At 54.2% G+C, this 23,083-nt stretch overlaps 1 protein-coding gene across 1 annotated transcript; it reads right to left on the reverse strand.

Annotated features, from left to right (window-relative positions):
* Window positions 1-3,649: 3,649 nt before the first annotated feature.
* Window positions 3,650-21,873, reverse strand: LOC117191056. Its single transcript, XM_033396024.1, has 2 exons — window positions 21,851-21,873; window positions 3,650-5,003 (listed from the first exon to the last, which is right to left on the reverse strand). Exon 2 carries the CDS (start codon window positions 4,455-4,457, stop codon window positions 3,807-3,809), a length of 651 nt encoding a protein of 216 aa, XP_033251915.1. The 5' UTR covers window positions 4,458-5,003; window positions 21,851-21,873; the 3' UTR covers window positions 3,650-3,806.
* Between the last annotated feature and the right edge of the window lie 1,210 nt (window positions 21,874-23,083).

A 23,083-nucleotide genomic window follows, 5' to 3' on the forward strand; every position in this document is an offset into this window, starting at 1 on the left:
CACTCTTTGTCGTGTCGTTTAATATTAGCAGCGTCTGCCGGAGGAGAGCCATACTGACTTAGTATCGGGTATAACCGTAGAGTTGCGGTGTCCGCAGCAACTCACAACGTTCCCCCTCGTTTATTGTTTAATTTATAAGTAAGCAAAAAAAAAAAGCGAAGGAAACCCGTAAAAAAGAGCGCGATAACGATTGAAAAGAATATACAAATTAATTCTTTTTTCTATTGTGATATAAAATGTATTGTTTAAAAAAACACAAGCAAACAAAATTAAACAAAAATGCTAAAATAAGAATTACGTAATTTTATTTAAGCAGAAACAAGGGAAAAAACCTTCCAAACAAACAAAAAATATAAAGAATAAATTAAACTAAATTAAATAAAAAACTAAATAAATATTGTAATTCCAATGTTATGTTAAGTACTGGAGTCCCGATTCGAAGAACTTTTGTTGAGCCGCAATATACCGAATGCCTTAATTCTTTTTGCAAAACTATTATTATTAACTATGTTGATTCTTGAGATCCTTGATTTTTGATTACATTACCCGTTTACCCCTAGCCCTAAGATCTCCATTGATTGATTGATTGATTTATTGATTGATATTTCTGTTGTGTCACGTTGACGGAGAAGCCCCCATAAAGGAGAAGACGAACGGATCATGCGGAAGGAAGAGAAAATAAATTAAATATGTGTAAAAACCAAGCAAGTCGTATGTGTTTTCAACGATTCTGGGTGATGGGATGGTTGGATGGGTCGAGAATGGCAGTTGTTTATCTTATCCAACAAATGCGTAAATATTTTGCTGGCAATTCATTTTATTCCATGTCCCGGACACGAGTGTGCGTGTCTGCTGCATTTTGTAATGTACAAAGGGCCACACTAATGCAATTCCAATGAAATTTGCAGCCAGCCAGAGATGCAGATGCCGATATATGTAGTGTAAGGAAGCGATCCTGGGCTGGGGTACATATCTCAGTCTACTCCAGGGTCGAAATTACAGTAATATTTATAATTTGCCGGGACTCAGTATTTCGGACCGACGATGGGGGACGGGGCAGCAGTCCCGCGGACGGGAGCGATCGTATCGTGGGACGAGGCAGTTGGTTCCACCGAGAGCACTCCGGTTATCGCCGAATAGCGCCTTCAGAACCCCACCGAACTCATAATCAATACGGAGGTCTTTACTATGCGATAATACCGACAGGCGTCGCCGAGAGTACCTAGGCTACCGTCGGACAGTACTTACGGGACCCTGCCGGCCTGAGAGTTACTACGAAGCGGGAAAGGGGACTTTTCTATGCGGGAATACCGACAAGTATCGCCGAGAGTACCTAGGCTATCGCCGGACGGTACTTACGGGACCCTGTCGGCCTAAGAATTACTACGACGCGGAAGGGGAACTTTGCTCTGCGGGAATACCGACAAGTATCGCCGAGAGTACCTAGGCTATCGCCGGACGGTACTTACGGGACCCTGTCGGCCTAAGAATTACTACGACGCGGAAAGGGGAACTTTGCTATGCGGAAATACCGACAAGTATCGCCGAGGGTACCTAGGCTATCGCCGGACGGTACTTACGGGACCCTGTCGGCCTAAGAATTACTACGGGGGTCGGGGATATCGACAGGCATCGCCGAGAATGCCTAGGCAATCGCCAGATAGCACTTGCGGGACGCTGTCGAACTAAGAATTACTACGAGGGTCGGGGATACCGGCAAGCATCGCCGAGAGCGCTTAGTCAATCGCCGGATAGCACCCACGGGACACTATCGGGCCAAACATTACTGCGAAAATCTTTATCATACAGGGCAGGTATCGCCGAGAGGGCTTAGGCAATCGCCGGACAGCCCTTTCGGGACCCAGGGAACTACGGCGATCAGGCGAGACACCAACAGGCGTCACCGGGGGCGCTTAGACGATCGTCGGATAGCGGCCTCGGGACCCTGCGGGGTCACAAACTACGGGAGGGAATCATGCGGAGGGAACGCCGACAGGTGTCACCGAGAAAGCCTAGGCAATCGCCGGACAGCGGCCTCAGGATCCTGTCGGGCTACGAACTACTGGATGGAGGAAGGGCAGAGAAGATGAAGCCCCGGGCCTCCAGGTTCCCTAGTGTATAGATTGTTGGTGGTCGGGCTATGTTTCTGTTATATTCGTTACATTTCACTTTATTCCCCGTAAGCGCAGCGTCGATGCCGGATCTTCCCCGTGTCACTGATAGCGTTGGAGTGGATCCGGGCCGCCACGTGTTTTTATTTTTCCCAAGCCACTCGAGTTTTTCCGCGAACACGTCCGACTCCTACGACTGCTCCCAATCGACTTTTTTTTTATATCCACGTTTTTCTTCTCCAGCCTCAGAACTCTCCCGATCCAGCGCCAGCGTGGGCGGCCAGCGTCGTCATTCTCGCGGCGGCAGAGTACTGGGGCCGTCGTTCGGCGTCTATGCTGCGCCGGTGACTTTTGTCTCTCTTTTTCGCTGCTGGCGCGTCGTTACTTCGCTTTAGTTTTCCGCGTTTCTCTTCTGCCGTTGCTGCTGTGGGCTTACTGTTTCGGCGCTTCGATGCTGCGTCGACGCTGGCGGCTTATCTTTTCGGCGCTTCTCGTCTTCGGCCGTCTCTGAATTGATGCTGTTGGCTACCGCATGATGCAATTATACAAGGTGGTCTCGTCGGGAGCCGAAGTTCGTTCGTGTTGTCCCTTATCGTCAGTGCATGCTCTCTTGTTGATGATGAAGGTTGTTCACGGACGAATTCTTTGATATATTCTTAACCCTTATGTCCCGACAACAACAAAATTATAAAAAGCATATAAAAAAAATACCACAGAATTAGAAGTAATCTTTATATATTATGTAAAAGAACATTTTAATATAACTAAAAATGTTGAAGAAAAATTATTAATGGCTGCATAAAATTTAAATATTAATATATCAGTAAAATCATTTTATTTTAAAATTTTAAAACCTACGGGCCTGTTAAGGGGGTTAGTCAACATCAACATATACCGTCTCACTCACACTCACTATACTATGTGCCCTTCACTCGCACTTATTGCTAGCATACGTTAAGGGACTAACTTTTGCCGACGAGACCACCTTGTATAATTGCATCATGGGCTACCGTTTCGGCTCTTGGTGTATTCCTCTCTCTCTTTGGCTTCCGCTGCGTTGTTGTTGTTGGGTTTTGTTTCTTGGTATATTCCTCCCCGTTTCTGTGTCGGGGCCGTTAGGTTTCGGTTCTTGGTGTACTCCTCCCCGTTGCTGTGTCGGTGCCGTTGGATTTCGATTTTTGGTGTATTCCTCTCCCTCTTTGGCTGCTACTGCGTCGTTGTCGTTGGGTTTCTGTTTTCTTGGTGTATTCCTCACCGTCTTTGGCTGCTCCTGCGTCGTTGTCGTTGGGTTTCTGCTTTCCCGGTGTATTCCTCTCCGTTGCTGCGTCGATGCCGTTGGTTTTCGGTCCTTGGTGTGTTCCTCTCTCTCTTTGGCTGCTGCTGCGTCGTTGTTGTTGGGTTTTGTTCTGAAAAGCCAGTGGCATCCGCCGTGATCGCGACTTTCCCCCCTTTAAAGAAGATAATAAGCTACGTGGGGCTTAGAGACCGGGCCGTATAATATATAAAATTAATACCATGTAGCCTTCGTGGCCTTCCCCCTTCCCCCCTTAGCCTAAAACTGAAAGGTCAATGCTTTAACCTAGAAAACGAAGAAAAGTCAAAATCTTAATTCAAATAACGTAGGTCCGGGTCCCTCCAATGGGAAAATGCCGGCGAGTTGATGGGCGGAAAAATGTGGGTGGAGCGTACGCTCCCTCACACCCCCTCCATATTTCGGGGGTGCCGAAGAGTGACGGTGACGGCCCGGCTGCGGGTAATTTTTATGCGAAAGCAAGTGCCGTCATGGACCTCCAGTCGCCGGACTCCCAGTCGGTAGGCGCGATCGCGTAAGAATACGGTGATGTTGGATATGAGGTCCCGGGGCAACCGCCGACCTGGCGCGTTGGTCCGCCATTCAGGGGGAACCTCTGCCCATTCCGGGTCGTCCTGCACCGCGGCTACCGTAGGGTCTAGTCGGAGGATCTGCAGCAGGTCGGCCATCTCGCCATACTCCAGCGGGAGGCTCTCTTCGGAGTCGAAGTCAACTACTCCCTCATCTGGACGTTGTGGGGGTAGTCCGACGTGGGCGGCTACGAGGGGAGGCGGGACGTCATCTGACACCGATGGGTTGGCTGGTGCCACCTGCTGGTTCGCCTGGGGCGCGAAGCCCAGGCTCATGAGGGACCTGGAATCGGACCCTCCGTCGTCGCGTTGGGGTCCTACTCCTTCCCCTGCATCGCTTGCGTGGGACACGTCGGAGTAGTGTGGTCCAGCACCGTCCACACACTCCAGCACCGTACTGCTAGAGGGGTGGCTGCCCGACCTTGACCGGCCAGGTTCCACTCGGGCCAAAGGGGCGAGTCCCATTCGTTCCCGCGAGCCAGTGGGTGTTGTTGTTCCCTTCGTCCTGCAGCGTGGACGCCAGGCTTTGAGCGTCGCGTATTATCGTCTCGTGCTCGTCGGTGTCCGTGGTCGCGTTGTCTTCGTCGATGGCAGCCCCATAACTCCCGAACCAACGGCGATTCAGGGCGGCGACGTCGTGATTGGGCGCCGAGCGGACACCTGCGGTTGGGAAGCGGCCATCGGGCTCTACTTCCTCTTCGGCGTCGGTCCCCGGGCCCTGGGTTTGTTGGTCGATCCACCCTTGGATGGCTGCCGCACGCCGGCATCATGGCATCCTGTCCTGTTGTCGAAGTGTCGCCTCTCCGACCCGCCTCAGCTGGGCTTGACGGGAGGCGGATGGCCCATTGGGGTCGACGATCCAGCCGCGAGTCCGGTGTGTCGTTGGTTCGTTGGCAGGTGCCGGGACTTCAGGCTGCTGGTCTCCGCTAGGGTGTCCCGTCGTATCACCATTTGCCCCTAGGGGCCGAGCTTGCCTTCCGTCTCTTAGACGCTTCATGTCTTCAGTCGATTCTAGGGAGAAAACGCCTGTCGGTTAGAACCTGCCTGTCTTAACTAGAAGTATTAATACCCTCCCCCTATCCTGCTTGAGCGGTGCGAGTAAGAAGATGTTTACATTGGGTGTAGTACTTATCTAATCCCATAAGGGTTTATACGTATCCCATAAAGTATACGTAGCTTACGGTTTCGTGGGTCGCGCCCCTTACGGGGCGAGGACGTTACAGTAGCGCGCTACCGCGAGTGGCCCTTGCGAAGTCGGCAGGTCATTCGGGTCTCTCCAGTGCCGTCGGGTTCTCCTCGGGGTGGTCCACTCCGTGGAACGCCTTTAAGTCGGCTAAACTCGCTGTTTTCCTTCGTTTGCCTTGTTGACTCTGTAGTCGAACTACGTTGTGAGATAAGAATCGGGTTACCTTGTACGGCCCGTCGTACTTGGGGGACAACTTTGCCGCGAAACCGTCGGCGGCTTTGGATAAGTGATGCTGCCGAAGGAGGACTAGGGTTCCTAGTTCGGGTCGCCACTCGTGCCGTCGGAGGTCGTATGTTCTCTTGCTCTTGGGATGCCCGTTGGGTGTTCTCCTGTACGACCTTGAACTTTTCCTGCAGTCGTGTCGCCTTCTCGTGGGCAGGCTCTGGTTCATTTCCTAATCCTGGGGTCACTTCGTCGTACAGGGCTCCTGGTAGCCTTGGTTCTCGTCCGAGTACCAAAAAGGCCGGGCTGAAGCCCGTGGTGTCCGACGTGCTGCTGTTTATGGCCAAGCTCAACTCGGGGAGGAGATCGTCCCAGGTCCGTTGGTCCCCGTCGACGTATTGTGCAATCATTGTCTTGATGGTCCGGTTTGCCCTCTCCGTCGAGTTTTGCTGAGGGGTATACGGCGCGGTGTGCTCGAGTTCCATTCCCGCCACCTCGCAAAATTTCCGGAAGGACCGGCTGGTGAATTGTGTTCCGTTGTCGCACACAAACTTCCACGGGACCCCGAATCGGCAGAGTATCCTCTCTCGGAACGCCTTCTCCAAGTGGGCGGTTGTGGCTTTCCGGAGTGGCACAAGTTCTACCCATTTGTAGAATGAGTCGAAGAACACGAGGAGCATCGTGTTGCCGTGCGTTGAGCGTGGTAGTGGGCCTACGAAGTCCGCGCAAAGGATGTCGAACGGGCCCTTCGCCTGTCGCGTATACATGTGACCTGCGGGTTTGCTCTGGCTCACCTTCAATTTTTGGCAGCTTTCGCAATGTTTCACGTATTGGGCCACGTCTCTGTAGAGTCCTGGCCAGTAATATCGTTGGGTTACCCGAGTGGTAGTCTTCCGTATTCCTAGGTGTCCGGCGGTCGAGTGATCGTGGCATTCTTCTAACACTCGTCTACGATGGCCACTGGTGACGCATAACTTCCACTGGTGAGATTCTTCCTCGATTGGTCGGTGTCCAGGCTGCCGGTAGATCTGTCCGTTCTCGATTATAAATTCTCTGCCTTCCTCAGGTCGTGACTGGATACGTTTGAGCAACCTCTGTATCCAGGGGCAGGTGGGCAGGTCTTCTAGGGTTCGCTGTATGGTGTCGATAGGTTGCCGGGAAAGAGCGTCTGCTACGATGTTTTGGCTTCCGCGTCGGTACAGCACGTCAAAGCGATACTGTTGGAGTTCCAGACCCCAACGGGCGATGCGACCGGTTGGATTATTGATCGAGTTTAACCACTTCAAGGCGAGATGGTCGGTGATGACGTCGAAGTGGTAGCCCTCCAGGTAGCATCGTAATTTCCTGATGGCCCAGACGATGGCTAAGCACTCCTTTTCCGTGGCTGAGTAGTTCTCTTCTGCTTTCAAGAGCCTTCGACTGGCGTAGGCTATGACCCTCTTTTCTCCGCTGATCTGTTGCGTCAGGACCGCCCCTGGACCGTATTCGCTTGCGTCAGTTTGTAGAGCGAACCTCTCCGCGAAATCCGGGCAGGCTAAGACGGGTGCTTGGGTTAACTTATCCTTCAACTCCTCGAAAGCGGCCTGCTGTTCGTCACTCCAGATCCACCTTTTCTCCTTCTTCAGGAGGTTGGTCATTGGTTGTACAATCGTCGCGAAGTTTGGGACAAACCTCCGGTACCACGATGCCATTCCTAGGCAGCGTCGAAGCTCCTTTGTTGAACTGGGTGGGGCCAACTTCCGGACGGCGACGATCTTATCTGGGTCGGTGTGTATACCCAGGTATACGATGCTTTTCTGGAAGAAGCTGCATTTCTTTTGGTTCAATCTTAGATTTGCTTCCCGTAGTCTCCGGAACACCTCTCGCAGATGTTCGACGTGTTCCTCCAACGCCGCTCCGATGACAATAATGTCATCAAGGTAAGCGAATGCGTTGGGTTTCATCTGTGGTCCGATGACTCTGACCAAGGCTCGCTGGAACGTGGCCGATGCTGAGTGCAGTCCGAACGGCATCACCTTCCAATGGAACAGTACTCTGCTCGGAACGGTGAAGGTGGTACATTCTCGGCTCCCCTCGGCCATCGGGATCTGCCAATACCCGTTCTTGAGGTCCAAAGTCGAGATGTAACGTGCGTTACGGAGCCTCTCGATGATGTGGTTGATCCTGGGTAGTGGGTAGGCGTCGGGTATTGATTGCGCGTTGAGTTGTCGGTAGTCTACGCACATCCGCATCTCGCCTGTCTTCTTTCCCACCAGTACGATGGGAGCGCTGTGTGGGCTTTTTGAAGCTTGGATTCGCCCGTCTTGCAGCAACTCGTCGACCTGAGCATTGATGATTTTCTGCATGGCCGGATTTTTGGGGAAGTACCTCTGCTTTATCGGCTTGTCGTCCTTCAGAGTGATGGTATGCTCAGCAATGTGAGACACGCCCTCCAATCCCTCGAACTTGGCCTATTCTACCCACGGCGGAAGGGGCGGTTCGGTGATGGGGGCTGTCGGAGGCGAGATTTCTTCGAGCAGGGTACATGTTATGATGGCGAGGTTCACGGTGATAGGGTCAGTCGAGTCTGATCTTCGAAAAGGGTTGCGTTGTCGACCGGCCGCGGCATCGGCTAACGGGGCGAGTTGATAATTCGTTGGGGGGTGAGGTGCGAGTTGGTCTACCTTGACCCGCTCATGTCCTTCGGGGCCGTGGTCTTCCAGGCGTAGCGGGTCGTGGTGTAGAGCGATGCTGGTTTCCCGTGGGGTCGTTCGCTCTGATTGAGCCGCACTGCTGGGCATTTCTGATTTGGCTCGCGTCGATCGTGTTATATTTTTAGCGCCGCCGGGTCCGTCTCGGTCGGGGCTTAGATGCGTTGTCCTTGCGTGGTCGAGGCTTCGATGCGTTGTCCTTGTATTGCTGCTGAGTCTGGCGTGGTCGAAACTTAGAAACGTTGTCCTGAGGTTACTGCTGGTTCTGGCGTGGTCGTGGCTTAGCTCCGTTGTCTTGGTAGGGATACTCTGGGTGGTTTTCGAGGCAAACGGACTGGCCCTGGGTGTGTACAGCGGTATCGCAGTCGTCTCCGTCGAATCCTCGTTGCTCTGGGTGTTCTTCGAGGCGGACGGACTGGCCCTGGGTGTGTCCAGCGGTGTCGCAGTCGTCTCCGTCGAATCTTCGTTGCTTTGGGTGTTCCTCGAGGCGGACGGACTGGCACTGGGTGTGTCCGCGGTGTCGCAGTCGTCTCCATCGAATCTTCGTTGCTTTGGGTGCTCTTCGAGGCGGACGGACTGGCCCTGGGTGTGTCCAGCGGTGTCGCAGTCGTCTCCGTCGAATCTTCGTTGCTTTGGGTGTTCTTCGAGGTGGACGGACTGGCCCTGGGTGTGTCCAGCGGTGTCGCAGTCGTCTCCGTCGAATCTTCGTTGATGGTTCTGGCGCGGTCGTATCGAATCGTGGGTTGGGTTCGGGTGGCGTTGCTGGGTCTGGCGTGTTCGAGATCCTGATGCGTTGTCGTGGGTCCATTGCTGGGTCTGGCGTGGTTGGGATTCGGGTGCGTTGTCACTGGTACATTGCTGGGTCTGGCGTGGTTGGGATTCTGGTGCGTTGTCACTGGTACATTGCTGGGTCTGGCGTGGTTGGGATTCTGGTGCGTTGTCTTCGTCCGGTGGGTCGCCGTTGGATTGGTCGAGTGGGTAGGAGCAGCGGATGCAGGCGCGGGACTTTCGTCACTAAAAGTAACCATGCGGGGCCGAGTCGAGGATGATGTGGGGATCGGGTTGGTTTCCCGGATCGCCCGCTGGGTCAACTGCAAGTACGCTCGTCCGCATTGTATTATGGCCTGGACGCCGCAAAGGAAAGCCCCAGTATGATGTCGTCCACTACCATGGGTAGGACTAATAGAATCACCAGCGTTTCCTGTTGATCCAGACGTACCTTGACCGAAACTGCTTGCGTCACCTCCTTTGCTGTACCGTCCGCCAGACGGACGCTAGTCCTTATATTCCGTGCGTTCCCTCCGGTACTTACTTCATGAGCGATGCGATGACTGACGAACGACCGCGCTGCTCCCGTGTCGAGGGTAGCTGTGAGCGGTACTCCTTCGATGGTTACTAGCGCGGCGATCCTGCCTCCTTCCAAACTTAAGGGATGAGTTACTCCTGGGGGCCCTGGAGGTATGTCTCCGATCGGTTCCCTGACGAGCGGAGACTCGGCCCGTTTCCCGACTCGGATAGCCTACAGCAGTCGATCGTCCGGATGCCGCGGCCACACTCCCAACAGAATAGCACTCGCCGATTCCTGCATGAACTGCTGAAATGACCTTCCTCCCCGCAATTACGGCAGGCCCGGCGTGTGTTCACCGTTTGGTCTCCATCCTGGGTCACTACGCGGCTTGCCGTCTCGGCGCTCCGGGAGGGCCCGGTGTCGTCTGGAGGAGCATGCTGTGGGGTGGATAATCCGGGTCCTTGGTATGATGGCGTTCTGGCTCTCGTATTTGGGCGGTCGTTAGCTGGGTGGGTTTGTTCGCGATCCCGCGTTGTCTCGTACGCTACTATCAATTGGGTCAGTTCTCGCAACGTCTCGAACTCATGTCTACGGGTGAACAGTTGGTATTCCGGCCGAAGGTTCTCGTAGATCCTGTCCAGCTCCCTGTCTGGAGTATACTGAGCTCGTTGCATCATGAGTCGGAGGTCGATCAAGTAGTCCTGAAAGGCTTCTCGGGGTCGTTGTTGACGGGAGCGGATCGTATCTTCCAAGCGCTGAAAGTATCGCGGGGGTAGGAAGAACTCCAAGAACTCCTTCCGGAACTCGGCCCATGGCTTGCCTTGCATCTGGAACGTCCTAAAACATCCTTCTGCCTTGCCAGTTCGTAGCCCGGAGATGACTCGCGGCAGTTGTGCTGGGTTTCCGCCATATGAGTCGACCCTTTCTTCCAACCGTTCGATGAAAGCCAGCGCATCCGAGTGTCCGTCGATCTTCAGACCCCAATTACGCAGCTTATCGGCCAGGGCGGCGAAGGAGATTTCTTCCCTTCCGGGTCGCGAAGTTCCGGCTTCCTCGGGAAAGCGGTGCTGGTGGTGATTGTCACCATGTCGCCGGTCAGTCGTGGTTTCAAGCCGGCCAGAATCGCCGTGAGCTGCGCGCGGGAACTCGGGAATTATGATAGATAGAGGCTGCTCCGCACAGATCCCTTCCTTCCGCTCTCTCTGACTCGGTCCCGGCGACGGGGACGTGTTCCTCGGGCTTCTCGGGCTGGGCGCGCTGTCGAAGACCATTCCGAGCTCTTTGATCCGTTTTTCGATCGCAGTCGGAAGCTCACCGCGCGAGATAAAGGCCGAGATCCGGATGCGCAGTTCGTCCACTGTCCCGGTTTCACCGAGGCCGAATTCGGCGGCGATGGCCTGCAATTCGTCCTTGCGCCGATACGAAATCCACTGTACCCCCATGTCGAAGCACGGTGGTCGAACTGGCACTTCGAGGTCTTTCGCGTTTCCGACGGTAGTATCACGTATTGAGCCTCCGGTAGAATCTTTTCTCAGGTCACGCACTGAATACCGGAGTCCTTGGGGCTAGTCACGGAAGCACGGCGTATGTACGGTTAACACGGTTATCCAGTGGAGGCGTCCTTGGCGTCCTTGCTGCTTGGGGTCCTGGTCGATAGTCCTTGCTATCGTTGTCCTTGGAATTTTCCTTGTGGTCCTGGTCGTGCTGGGTTCGTTGATTTAAGCGTTGGATCTCGTCCCGTGTTGATGGCTGAACGCTGACTGATCACTTTGAAGGCTGGGCGTTTACTCTCCGCTATCGTTTTGTAGGCCGGGCCTTGAATGATCGCGCTGAAGACCGGGCGTTGACTGCTCGCGCTGAGGGCCGGGCATTGACTATTCTCGCTGAGGGCCGGGCGTTGACTATTCTCGCTGAGGGCCGGGCGTTGACTATCGGCTATTGTTTTGTAGGCCGGGCATGGAATGATCGCGCTGAAGACCGGGCATCGAATGACTGCTCTGAAGACCGGGCGTTGACTGCTCGCGCTGAGGGCCGGGCATTGACTCTTCTCGCTGAGGGCCGGGCGTTGACTATCGGCTATTGTTTTGTAGGCCGGGCATTGAATGATCGCGCTGAAGACCGGGCATTGAATGACTGCTCTGAAGACCGGGCGTTGACTCTTCTCGCTGAGGGCCGGGCGTTGACTATTCTCGCTGAGGGCCGGGCGTTGACTATTCCCGCTGAGGGCCGGGCGTTGACTATCCTCTTCTGGGTCTGAGTACGAAATATATAGCCGGGCTGGTTGGTCTTCGGGAGGATTCCGACGCTCGCTCGGCCTCTACCGCTCACGACTCGCTGCTCGCCGCGTACGTGTCGCTCTCTCTCTAGCGATTTCTGCCCTGCTTCGGCTCGGTTCTCTTTCTCTGCCGCCTCGCCGCGGCGCTCTCCTCCTCGTGTGGGCGCAGCGGCCACGTGCTGACGCTATTGCTAGGGAGGTTAGGGAAGCCAGCCTCGTGAATAATGGGCGACCTCACGTGCGGTTTTTTTACAGAGATATACAGCTATTCTTGTCCTAATGATTCCGACTGGCCGTGCTTGCGCATGGTACAGTCCCGATTCCCCCTGCTACTTTTTCTTCTGATCGACTGTTCCACTTAGCGCCCCAAAACATAACGGAATCCCGGAGTCCCTGCTCGGGCGCCATCTGTAAGGAAGCGATCCTGGGCTGGGGTACATATCTCAGTCTACTCCAGGGTCGAAATTATAGTAATATATATAATTTGCCGGGACTCCGTATTTCGGACCGACGATGGGGGACGGGGCAGCAGTCCCGCGGACGGGAGCGATCGTATCGTGGGACGAGGCAGTTGGTTCCACCGAGAGCACTCCGGTTATCGCCGAATAGCGCCTTCAGAACCCCACCGAACTCAGAATCAATACGGAGGTCTTTACTATGCGATAATACCGACAGGCGTCGCCGAGAGTACCTAGGCTACCGCCGGACAGTACTTACGGGACCCTGCCGGCCTGAGAGTTACTACGAAGCGGGAAAGGGGACTTTGCTATGCGGGAATACCGACAAGTATCGCCGAGAGTACCTAGGCTATCGCCGGACGGTACTTACGGGACCCGGTCGGCCTAAGAATTACTACGACGCGGAAGGGGGACTTGGCTATGCGGAAATACCGACAAGTATCGCCGAGAGTACCTAGGCTATCGCCGGACGGTACTTGCGGGACCCTGTCGGCCTAAGAATTACTACGACGCGGAAAGGGGGTTTTTGCTATGCTGAAATACCGACAAGTATCGCCGAGGGTACCTAGGCTATCGCCGGACGGTACTTACGGGACCCTGTCGGCCTAAGAAATACTACGGGGGTCGGGGATATCGACAGGCATCGCCGAGAATGCTGTGATGTACCTATTTCAGGCTAAGGTGAGCTCAGTCCCGTCCAGGGGTCAATCCACAAGAAATTTGTAGAAATGTGATGGAACCTTAAGGGCGGCGTCAGGGGGCGGCCTGTCGTAGAGAGGTGGATCGGGGCTAGAATGGGCGTCGCTCGTCGTGTATATGAAACGACCGTGTGGACTCGGGGCGGGGCGACGTCGGTGCCTCGGCTAATTGGGGTAAACTTACGCAATCGGGTGTTTTTACTTTGATAATTTGACACTTTATTGTATTTCTTAGCGGTTTAAATGAACTTATTTTTAATTGGGCGTCGTTACACCCTCCTCTTTCTTCCCGGCGAGAGTTACGAGGACTCGTGGGTCGGGCTCTTGTGGTTTCTTCTGTGGTCTGCGTTGGGGTTTCCGCGTTCTCTTCGCTTCGTCAGTGGGTTTGTGGGGCGCGCGGTCGTGAGCGTTACGTTACTTCTCTCGCTGACGTCAGCGCTGTTCGATTAATTGGTGGTCGCGCGGTTCGTTGCGCTTGCATTCTCGGCGGTATTATGCCATCGGGCTCGTTTTTGCCGGTGCTGTCTTTTGGCCGGGTGTCCCGGGTTTCGCTGACTCAGTGGCGCCGTGGTTGGGGCGCCGGGTTGAGGTCTCGTTGCTTTCTTCGTGGATGTCAGCATTCTCGAGTAGGTCAGTGGGTTCTTCGGACTCGTGATCGTGGAACTCTCTCAGGTCGTTGATATTTGCGGTTTTGTGTTTCCGGCTTTCGCAGTGTTGTAATTTGGCGATGTTTGGTGGAAAACTCTTGACCCGGTAGGGCCGTCGAACTTCGGGGCTAGCTTTGCCGGAAAGCCCTCGGCGGCGTTTGAGAGGTGGTGTTGGCGTAGTAGTACCAGTGATCCGACGGCGGGGCGCCATAGTCGCCGGCGGAGGTGGTTATGTCTCCCTTGTTCTTGACTGGCTCTCTGGATGTTGTTCCGGACGATGGCGAATACTTCTTTCAGCCTCGTCGCTTTGCTGGTGGCCGTCTCTGGCGTACTTCCTGTCCCGGGCGTGACTTCGTCGTAAAGGGCGCCGGGGAGTCGGGACTCTCTTCCTTGCAGGAGGAAGGCGGGGCTGAATCTGGTCGTCTCGGAGACGCTGGAGTTGATCCCCAATGTCATCTCGGGTAGGAGCTCGTCCCATGGATTCTGGTGGTCGTCGACGAACTGGGCGATCATCGTTTTCACAGTCCGATTGGCTCTCTCCGTCGGGTTTTCTTGGGGCAATACGGGGCTCTGTGTTGCAGCTCCACGCCTGCGCTTCGCATGAATGTTCTGAACGATCGGCTGGTGAACTGGGTCCCGTTGTCGCGGACGAATAGTTTCGGCACGCCGAAGCTGCTCAGTATTCGTTCTCTGAAGGCTCGTTCGAAGTTCGCTGTTTTCGCTTTCTTGAGGGGTACCAGTTCGACCCACTTGGAGAAAGTGTCGAAGAATACCAGTAAGATGGTGTTCCCATGCTTGGACCGTGGTAATGGTCCGACGAAGTCGGCACACAGGGTGGCGAAGGGTTCTTCAGCTTTACGTGTGAGCATCCTGCCCACGGCCTTGCGCTACGTGGCTTTGAACTTCTCGTCTCGGTGTAGTCCTGGCCAGTAGTATCGTTGTGTTGTCCTCAGGATGGTTTTCCGGACGCCAAGGTGTCCTGCCGTTGGTTCGTCATGGCATTCGCGGAGTACTCTCGTCCCGCCGTTTTTGGGCACGCATAGCTTCCACGGTATGTGGTCGTCGTCGTCGGCTCCGTGTCCTAGATAGCGGTACAGCTGCCCATTTTCGTACGTGTAGTCTGGGTACTTCTGGGGTTCGTCTTGGACTTGTTGGATCCTTTGTTTAAGCCAGGTGCATGGTGTGTCGTCTTCCTCAATGCGGGAGAGGGTCTCCAGTGGTTGTCTTGATAGTGCGTCTGCGACTACGTTCTGGTTGCCGGCCCGATAGTGCACGTCGTATTGGTATTGCTGTAGTTCGAGCGCCCATCTTGCTACTCTACCGTAAGGGCTCTCGAGGGTATTCAGCCACTTTAGTGCGAGATGATCGGTTATGACGTCGAATCGGTAACCTTCGAGATAGCATCGCAGTTTTCGGATCGCCCAGATGACGGCGAGGCATTCCTTGTCGGTGGCCAAGTAGTTATACCCGATACTCAAAATGAGTATTGGGGTATATTAGATTTGTGGTAAAATTGAATGTGTGTAACGTCCAGAAGGAATCGTTTCCGACCCCATAAAGTATATACATATGTATATTCTTGATCAGCATCAATAGCCGAGTCGATTGAGCCCTGTCTGTCTGTCCGTCCGTCCGTCTGTCCGTCTGTCCGTCCCCTTCAGCGCCTAGTGCTCAAAGACTATAAGAGCTAGAGCAACGATGTTTTGGATCCAGACTTCTGTGATATGTCACTGCTACAAAAATATTTCAAAACTTCGCCCCGCCCACTTCCGCCCCCACAAAGGTCGAAAATCTGTGGCATCCACAATTTTAAAGATATGAGAAAACCAAAAACGTAGAATTGTAGAAAATGACCATACCTTTAAGACTGCGGAATCTGAATTGGATCGTAGTATTTTTATAGCCAGCATCAAGAAAACAATTTCATTTTTTCTCGCCCTGTCTCTCTCTAACACACACGTAGCATAGGCGGCTTTGCTTAGAGTAAAACATTAGCGCCTAGATCTCAGAGACTACAAAAGCTAGAGCAACCAAATTTGGTATCCACACTCCTAATATATCGGACCGAGACGAGTTTGTTTCAAAATTTCGCCACACCCCCTTCCGCCCCCGCAAAGGACGAAAATCTGGGGATATTCAAAAATCTCAGAGACTATTAAGGCTAGAGTAACCAAATTTGGTATCCGCACTCCTGCTAGATCTTACTATAAAACGTGTATCTCAAAATTTCGCCCCACCCCCTTCCGCCCACACAAAGGACGAAAATCTGTTGCATCCACAATATTGCACATTGGAGAAAACTAAAAACGCAGAATCATAGATAATGACCATATCTATCAGATTGCTGAATCTGGATCAGATCAGATCATTTTTATAGCCAATAGGAACAAATCAATTTGCAGTGGCTACGCAGCGCCCGACGTCACGCTCAGACTGATTTTCTGTCTCTCTCGCACGCACTCTTTGTCGTGTCGTTTAATATTAGCGGCGTCTGCCGGAGAGCCATACTGACTTAGTATCGGGTATAACCGTAGAGTTGCGGTTTCCGCAGCAACTCACAACGTTCCCCCTCGTTTTCTTCTGCCTTGTTGAGGCGTCGACTGACGTACGCAATGACCCGCTCTTTTCCTTCGATCTCTTGGGTGAGGACCGCGCCTACTCCAAGGTTGCTTGCGTCCGTCTGCAGGGAAAATTTGACGTTACGGTGGTGAGCAGTGTTTTCAGCTCGTCGAAGGCGTCTTGTTGTTCTTGACCCCATGTCCATGCTTTCCCTTTCTTCAGCAGCAGTGACATTGGTTGGACTACGGTGGCAAAGTTTGGGACAAATCTGCGGTACCACCCGGCCATGCCTACGCATTGTCGTAGTTCCTTCAGGTTGGTCGGTGGCCTCAGATCCTTTACGGCTGCGATTTTGTCGGGGTCCGTGTGGATACCTTCTTCGCTGATCATGTGGCCCAGGTATTTTATCCGGCGTTGGAAGAAGGCACACTTGTCCGTGTTGACCCGTAGGTTTGCCTTTCGCAGTCGTGCGAAAACTTCTTTCACGTTGTTCAGGTGTTCCTGGAAGCTTTTCCCGACGATGACGATGTCGTCGAGATATGCGAACGCGAATGGTTCCATGTCTGCGCCGATAACGGCGTCGAGGGTCCGTTGAAACGTGGCTCCCGCGGAGTGTAAACCAAAGGGCATTACTTTCCATTGGTATAATCCTCGGCCGGGTATCGTGAATGCCGTGGCTTCTCGGCTGTCGCGGGCCATTGGTATCTGCCAATACCCGTTTTTCAGGTCGAGGGTCGTGATGAAGTGGGCATTTCGGAGTCGCTCTAGTATGTAGTTGATCCTGGGTAGCGGGTACGCGTCCGGGATGGAACGCTCGTTTAGCTGTCGATAGTCTACACATGTGCGCCATCTCCCGTCCTTTTTGCGGACCAGGACGATTGGCGCGCTGTGGGGGCTCCGGGATGGTTCGGTTAGGTCCTCGGCTATCAGTTGGTCGACCTGTTCATCGATGATCCGCCGCATGGCTGGATTTTTCGGGTAGTACCGTTGTTTTATGGGTCGGTTGTCCCTCATGACGATGGTGTGTTCCGTCAGATCCGTCGTCCCTCGGAGGCCCGCGAGTGTTGGCAGTTCCTCGTCTAGGAATTTCCGTATTTTCGGCGCGATGTCGTGAGGCCATGGGTCGGAGATTCGTTCCGAATCGTCCTCGGGTGGGTCGTCGATTCCTGGGTCGCAAGTGTGGTCGGGGTTCTCGGGGAGGATTGTTGTGTCGAATGCGCTTGGTGGTTCGACTTCGCGAGTGTGTTCGCTTATGCTGGCGACAATGGCGGGTGCCTCGATCATGAGTAGGGGGCTCGTGTGTGTCCTAGGGGGTGCTCGCGCGACGTTGTACTCTGCGTGACGTACGAACGGGCGGGTCTCGGTGGCGATCGTAGCGTTTGACCGACGGCTAGTTTTGGCGGTGAGGTTCACCGACATGGCTCCAGGCGTGGTGCTGGGCCGCATGCCGGCGCCGTACGAGGTGTTGCCCGGGAGGCGTTCCATGATGTCGGGGACGATCGACGGTGCGTCGGCTCCAGGTGCGTCGGGGTTCCGATGGGTGCCTCGCGTGGCAGTGATCGCCTTTCCCGGTTCCTGCCTGAGAGGACGCGGTCGTTTTCGCGTCGAGGGCGGTGTCGACGCGTTCGTGGGCCAGGGTGGCGGTCGGAGGTGGTACCTCGAGCGCCTGGCTGCTGCGTGGCGGCTGTCGTTGCTGGGGCCGAGTTGTCTTCTGGAGGGGCGTCCTGGGTTCTTTTCCCTTCGTTGGTGGAACCGCGTCGTTGCCCTCGGGAGACCGGCTCGCTTTCTTCGTGGCTTTGCTTAGTTTTGGTTTTCCCGGAGTGGGCCTGGGGCTAGCGTGCTTCGTCGTGGCCGTGGGTTCTGTGTTCCTTGTTCCATGTGCTCTTGTCTCGTGTCGTGGCGGGGAATTCATTGGCGGCGGAGGTCTCGAGTTCGTGGGTCCGGGGGCGTGTACTTGGCTGGCGGTGATAATCGGCGTGTTTGGGATGGGTCGTTGGGAGCCTTGGAGCTGGAGGCGTGTTGCGCCACATTGTATTGTGGTTTCAATGGCGCACAGGAAATCCATCCCTATGATGGCTTGCTCTACCATGTTGGGTAGTACCAAGAGTGGCATCTGTACCTCTTGTTCGTCTAGTTTGACGCGCGCTAGCAAGATCTGAGTTATCTCGCGAGCCGAGCCGTCTGCTAGGCGTATCGGGACGCATGCGGCTCGCAGGTCGTTGTCGCGGCCGAGTTTGCGGGCGAGGTCGGCGTTGATGAAGCTTCGGGACGCCCCGGTGTCGACCGTGGCTTCCGCGCACCGTCCTCCGATGGTCACTCTCGCCATTATCCGGCCGTCGTGTACTTGTAGCGGGTTTCTTAGTTGGTTGTCTGAGGAAGCGTCGTGCCCGGCTGTTCTCGTGTCAGCTGGGGACGCGAGTCGTTTCCCGACGGGTCCCGGCGGCAACAGCCCACGGTGCGCGTTCCGCGCCTGCCGAATTCCCAACAGAAGAGGATCGATGGGTTGGTGCAGTCGCGAGAAACATGTCCAGCTTCTCCGCAGCGTCGACAGGCTGCGTGTGGGTTGGCGATGGGGGTGGTGATCATTCTATGTGCCGTCTCCTGTGCTGGAGCGCCGGCCTGGTGCGGCTCCCTTGCGGGTTCCGAGGCGTTCCAGTGAGGCTTTCGGAATTGGGCCCGATTCGTCCCGCTTTCGTTTTGTTGTGCCGTCGGCCGCGTGTACCTGGGTGGTTGTCGAGAGGGGATGAGGGTCGCTGGTACGTTTCGTTCCTGGATACTCTCGAACTCTGTGGCCAACATTGTTAATTGCGTCAGAATTCTCAGTTCGTGCCTTCGCACGTACAGCTGGTACGCCGGGAGGGTGTTGTCATAGATCCGGGTAAGCTCCTTGGCTTCGTCGTACCCGGCGTGGTGCATGAGCAACCGGAGCTCGATGACGAAGTCCTTGAACGGTTCGCCCACCGCTTGTTTGCGGTCCCTGATCTGGTCTTCCAATTGCTCGAAGTACCGGGGAGGCAGGAAAAAGGCTAGGAATTCCTGGCGGAAATCGGCCCAAGAGGCGCTCTGGAGTCGGCTGGTGCGGAACCAACGGTTGGCTCGGTCGGTGAGGAGCTCTGCCATGGCTCGCGGCACGTAGTTCATGTCTACCCCGTACGAGAGGGCACGTTCTTCCAGTAGTTCGACGAACGACAGTGGGTCGTCCTGCCCGTCGAACTGGATTCCCCACTTTCGGATCCGTTCCGCCATCTGCGCGGCGTGACTGTAGTAGTGACCGTCTATGGGGCCATTTCTCCCTGCTGTCGGCAAGATCCTTCTCATGGGCGAAGGCCTTGGCTCCGGGGCGGGGGCTTCGGTAGATCTTCGACGGTTATCGATGTCGGTGAGGTGCTGGCTTTGCCCTCCATGACTCCTGGAACTTGTAGGCTGAGTATGGGGTCCGTCTTTCGCTTCTCTGTTAGTGCTGAGGTGTCGGGCTGGGGCGATCTGGCTCGTCCTGGCGATCTGGCGTACTGCCGCTCGAGCTCTGCCAACCTGACCCAGGCATCGTGTTCGAGGGGCCCGGCGACTAGTTCGGCGAAATTTCTCCGCAAATCTTCCACGTTACCCTCGCGGCTGAATCCGAATTCCTCCGCGAAGGACTCCAGCTCCTCTCGGCGGCGTTTGTGTATCCAGCCGGTACTCACCCCTGGGTTGGCGACGAATTCTCCAGGGTTATACCCACTGGGCTGTTCCTCTGTATGAGATTCCATCGCTTCGATTGTTACTCGAGTTGGCTGTTTCGCTGGGCCTGTGCTTCTCCTTCACTAGGGCACTAGTGTCGAGCTTCGCGGTCGACGCTTCGAATTTCTTCTCGGGGTGACGGCACTGTTCCCGTTTCTCTGTCGCTGTGTCGCGCATTCGTCTGCTCGTTGCGCAACTCTTGCCGTTGGTATTGTGCGAGGTCGGGGTTTTCTTTGAGTCGTTTTCTTTTGTTCTTCTCTAGGGGCCGTGGGGTTTTATTCCACCAACCCTCGCTGACGTTCCCTTGGGTCCCTGCTCGGGCGCCACTTGTGATGTACCTATTTCAGGCTGAGGTAAGCTCAGTCACGTCCAGGGGTCAATCCACAAGAAATTTGTAGAAATGTGATGGAACCTTAAGGGCGGCGTCAGGGGGCGGCCTGTCGTAGAGAGGTGGATCGGGGCTAGAATGGGCGTCGCTCGTCGTGTATATGAAACGACCGTGTGGACTCGGGGCGGGGCGACGTCGGTGCCTCGGCTAATTGGGGTGAACTTACGCAATCGGGTGTTTTTACTTTGATAATTTGACACTGTTTGAGATGCCAAGCTTTTTTGGCACCTATGTGTTTCAAAAATGAAAAGAGATTTTGGGTTAAACTTTATAATTCGTATTTAATCTTGGTGGCTTAGCGGAAGCCGATTGCTTGCTATTGCCAGATAAACTTTATGCGAGATCGATATGCAACCAATGCGCAGAGGGCTTAGCATAGAACTAAACTATAGACGACGGCGTTAGATCAAAGTGATTGCCGAAGTAACGGCAGCAGATCAAAGTAATTGCCGGAGTGGCGGCGGCAGAGAGCCCCTTTCGCGGGAGAGCGCAGCAGCTCTGCAGAAAGTCAACGTTTTACAACATAGGCGGCTCTCTCTGCTCATACAATAATAATGTTAAAGTTACGGTTATTATTCAGCGGCTGGCCCGAACAGACACTTTATTGTATTTCTAAGCGGTTTAAATGAACTTATTTTTAATTTTGCGCCGATGTCTTCTGGTGAGTTCCGGGTACCGCGTCTGTACTCCGGGCTGGGTCTCTGCGTAAGTTTTGGTACCACGACCGTACTGTGAGCCGGATCTCTGCGTAAGTCGCTCTTTGGTTCTCGTCGCCGTCTTTTTATAGGCCCGTATTGCTGGGTCGGCGGGTTTGACAAATGCACTTCCGCGTCGGGGCGCACTTTGCCGTTCTTGTTGATCGTTGCAGATTTTGGCGGCGCCGACTTTCCTCCGTCGATGGACCCGGAAAACCGTACTAGGCCGATGGCTTGGCTTGGAGTGGGGGAAAGCTCGCGTGACCTGATGTCTTTGGTCATCGTTCTGGAGTTGGCGCGTGTTGATCGGTGGTTGCTTGCGGAGTGGGCGCTGGTTGTGGGGTGCGGTGCGATGCGCTCATTATAGGTCGGGGGACGGATTGTATCGAAACCTTTTAGGTTCGTTACAATGCCTAGGCAATCGCCAGATAGCACTTGCGGGACGCTGTCGAACTAAGAATTACTACGAGGGTCGGGGATACCGGCAAGCATCGCCGAGAGTGCCTAGGCATCCGCCGGATAGCACTTACGGGACACCGCCGAACTAAGAATTACTACGAGTACGAGAATACCGACGCGTATCGCCGAGAGCGCTTAGGCAATCGCCGGACAGCCCCTTCGGGACCCAGGGAACTACGGGGGTCAGGCGAGACACCAACAGGCGTCACCGGGGGCGCTTAGACGATCGTCGGATAGCGGCGTCGGGACCCTGCGGGGTCACAAACTACGGGAGGGAATCATGCGGAGGGAACGCCGACAGGTGTCACCGAGAACGCCTAGGCAATCGCCGGACAGCGGCCTCAGGATCCTGTCGGGCTACGAACTACTGGATGGAAGCACGCAGGCTCGGGCAAGAGGCGGGAGGAAGGGCAGAGAAGATGAAGCCCCGGGCCTCCAGGTTCCCTAGTGTATAGATTGTTGGTGGTCGGGCTATGTTTCTGTTATATTCGTTACATTTCACTTTATTCTCTCTTGGTTCCCTACCTATCGCACCGCTCAGCAGCCCGTATACACGTCTAGAGACTAGCTTACCCCTGAACTCCCACGCTTGTACTAGTCGAAAGCCTCCTCTTCCCCGTGGATCTCCTCGTCGTAAGTGTAGTATCGATGCAGGGTCTTCTCCCCGTAAGCGCAGCGTCGATGCCGGATCTTCCCCGTGTCACTGATAGCGTTGGAGTGGATCCGGACCGCCACGTGTTTTTACTTTTCCCAAGTACTTTTACTCAAAATGAGTATTGGGGTATATTAGATTTGTGGTAAAAGTGGATGTGTGTAACGTCCAGAAGGAATCGTTTCCGACCCCATAAAGTATATATATTCTTGATCAGCATCAATAGCCGAGTCGATTGAGCCATGTCCGTCCGTCCGTCCGTCTGTCCGTCCCCTTCAGCGCCTAGTGCTCAAAGACGATAAGAGCTAGAGTAACGATGTTTTGGATCCAGACTTCTGTGATATGTCACTGCTACAAAAATATTTCAAAACCTCGCCCCGCCCACTTCCGCTCCCACAAAGAACGAAAATCTGTGGCATCCACATTTTTAAAGATACGATAAAACCAAAAACGCAGAATCGTAGAGGATGACTATATGTTTTATATGATCTCAACCAGATCGTATAATTATTATAGCCAGAATCAAGAAAACAATTTCATTCTTTCTCGCTCTGTCTCTCTCTAACACACAGGTTTCATGGTCGGTTTTGCCAATTGAAAAATATGAGTTCAAGGATCTCAGAACCTATAAAAGCCAGAGCAACCAAATTTGGTATCCACTTTCCTGTGATATAGGACCTTGACCGTTTCGTGTCCAAATTTCGCCACACCCCCTTCCGCCCACGCAAAGGACGAAAATCTGGGGCATCCACAAATCTCAGAGACTATTAAGGCTAGGGTAACCAAATTTGGTATCCGCACTTCTGTTAGATCTCACTATAAAACGTATATCTCAGAATTTCGCCTCAGAATTTCGGCGGCAGGGGTTCCGCCCCCACAAAGGACGAAAATCTGTTGCATCCACAATATTGCAGATTCGAGAAAACTAAAAACGCAGAATCATATTTAACGACCATATCTATCAGATTGCTGAATCTGGACCAGATCAGATAATTTTTATAGCCAAAAGGAACAAATCAATTTGCAGTGGCTACGCAGCGCCCAACGTCACGCTCAGACTGATTTTCTGTCTCTCTCGCACGCACTCTTTGTCGTGTCGTTTAATATTAGCAGCGTCTGCCGGAGGAGAGCCATACTGACTTAGTATCGGGTAT

The sequence above is a fragment of the Drosophila miranda genome, assembly GCF_003369915.1.
Source record: "Drosophila miranda strain MSH22 chromosome Y unlocalized genomic scaffold, D.miranda_PacBio2.1 Contig_Y1_pilon, whole genome shotgun sequence".
Lineage (NCBI taxonomy): Eukaryota > Metazoa > Arthropoda > Insecta > Diptera > Drosophilidae > Drosophila > Drosophila miranda.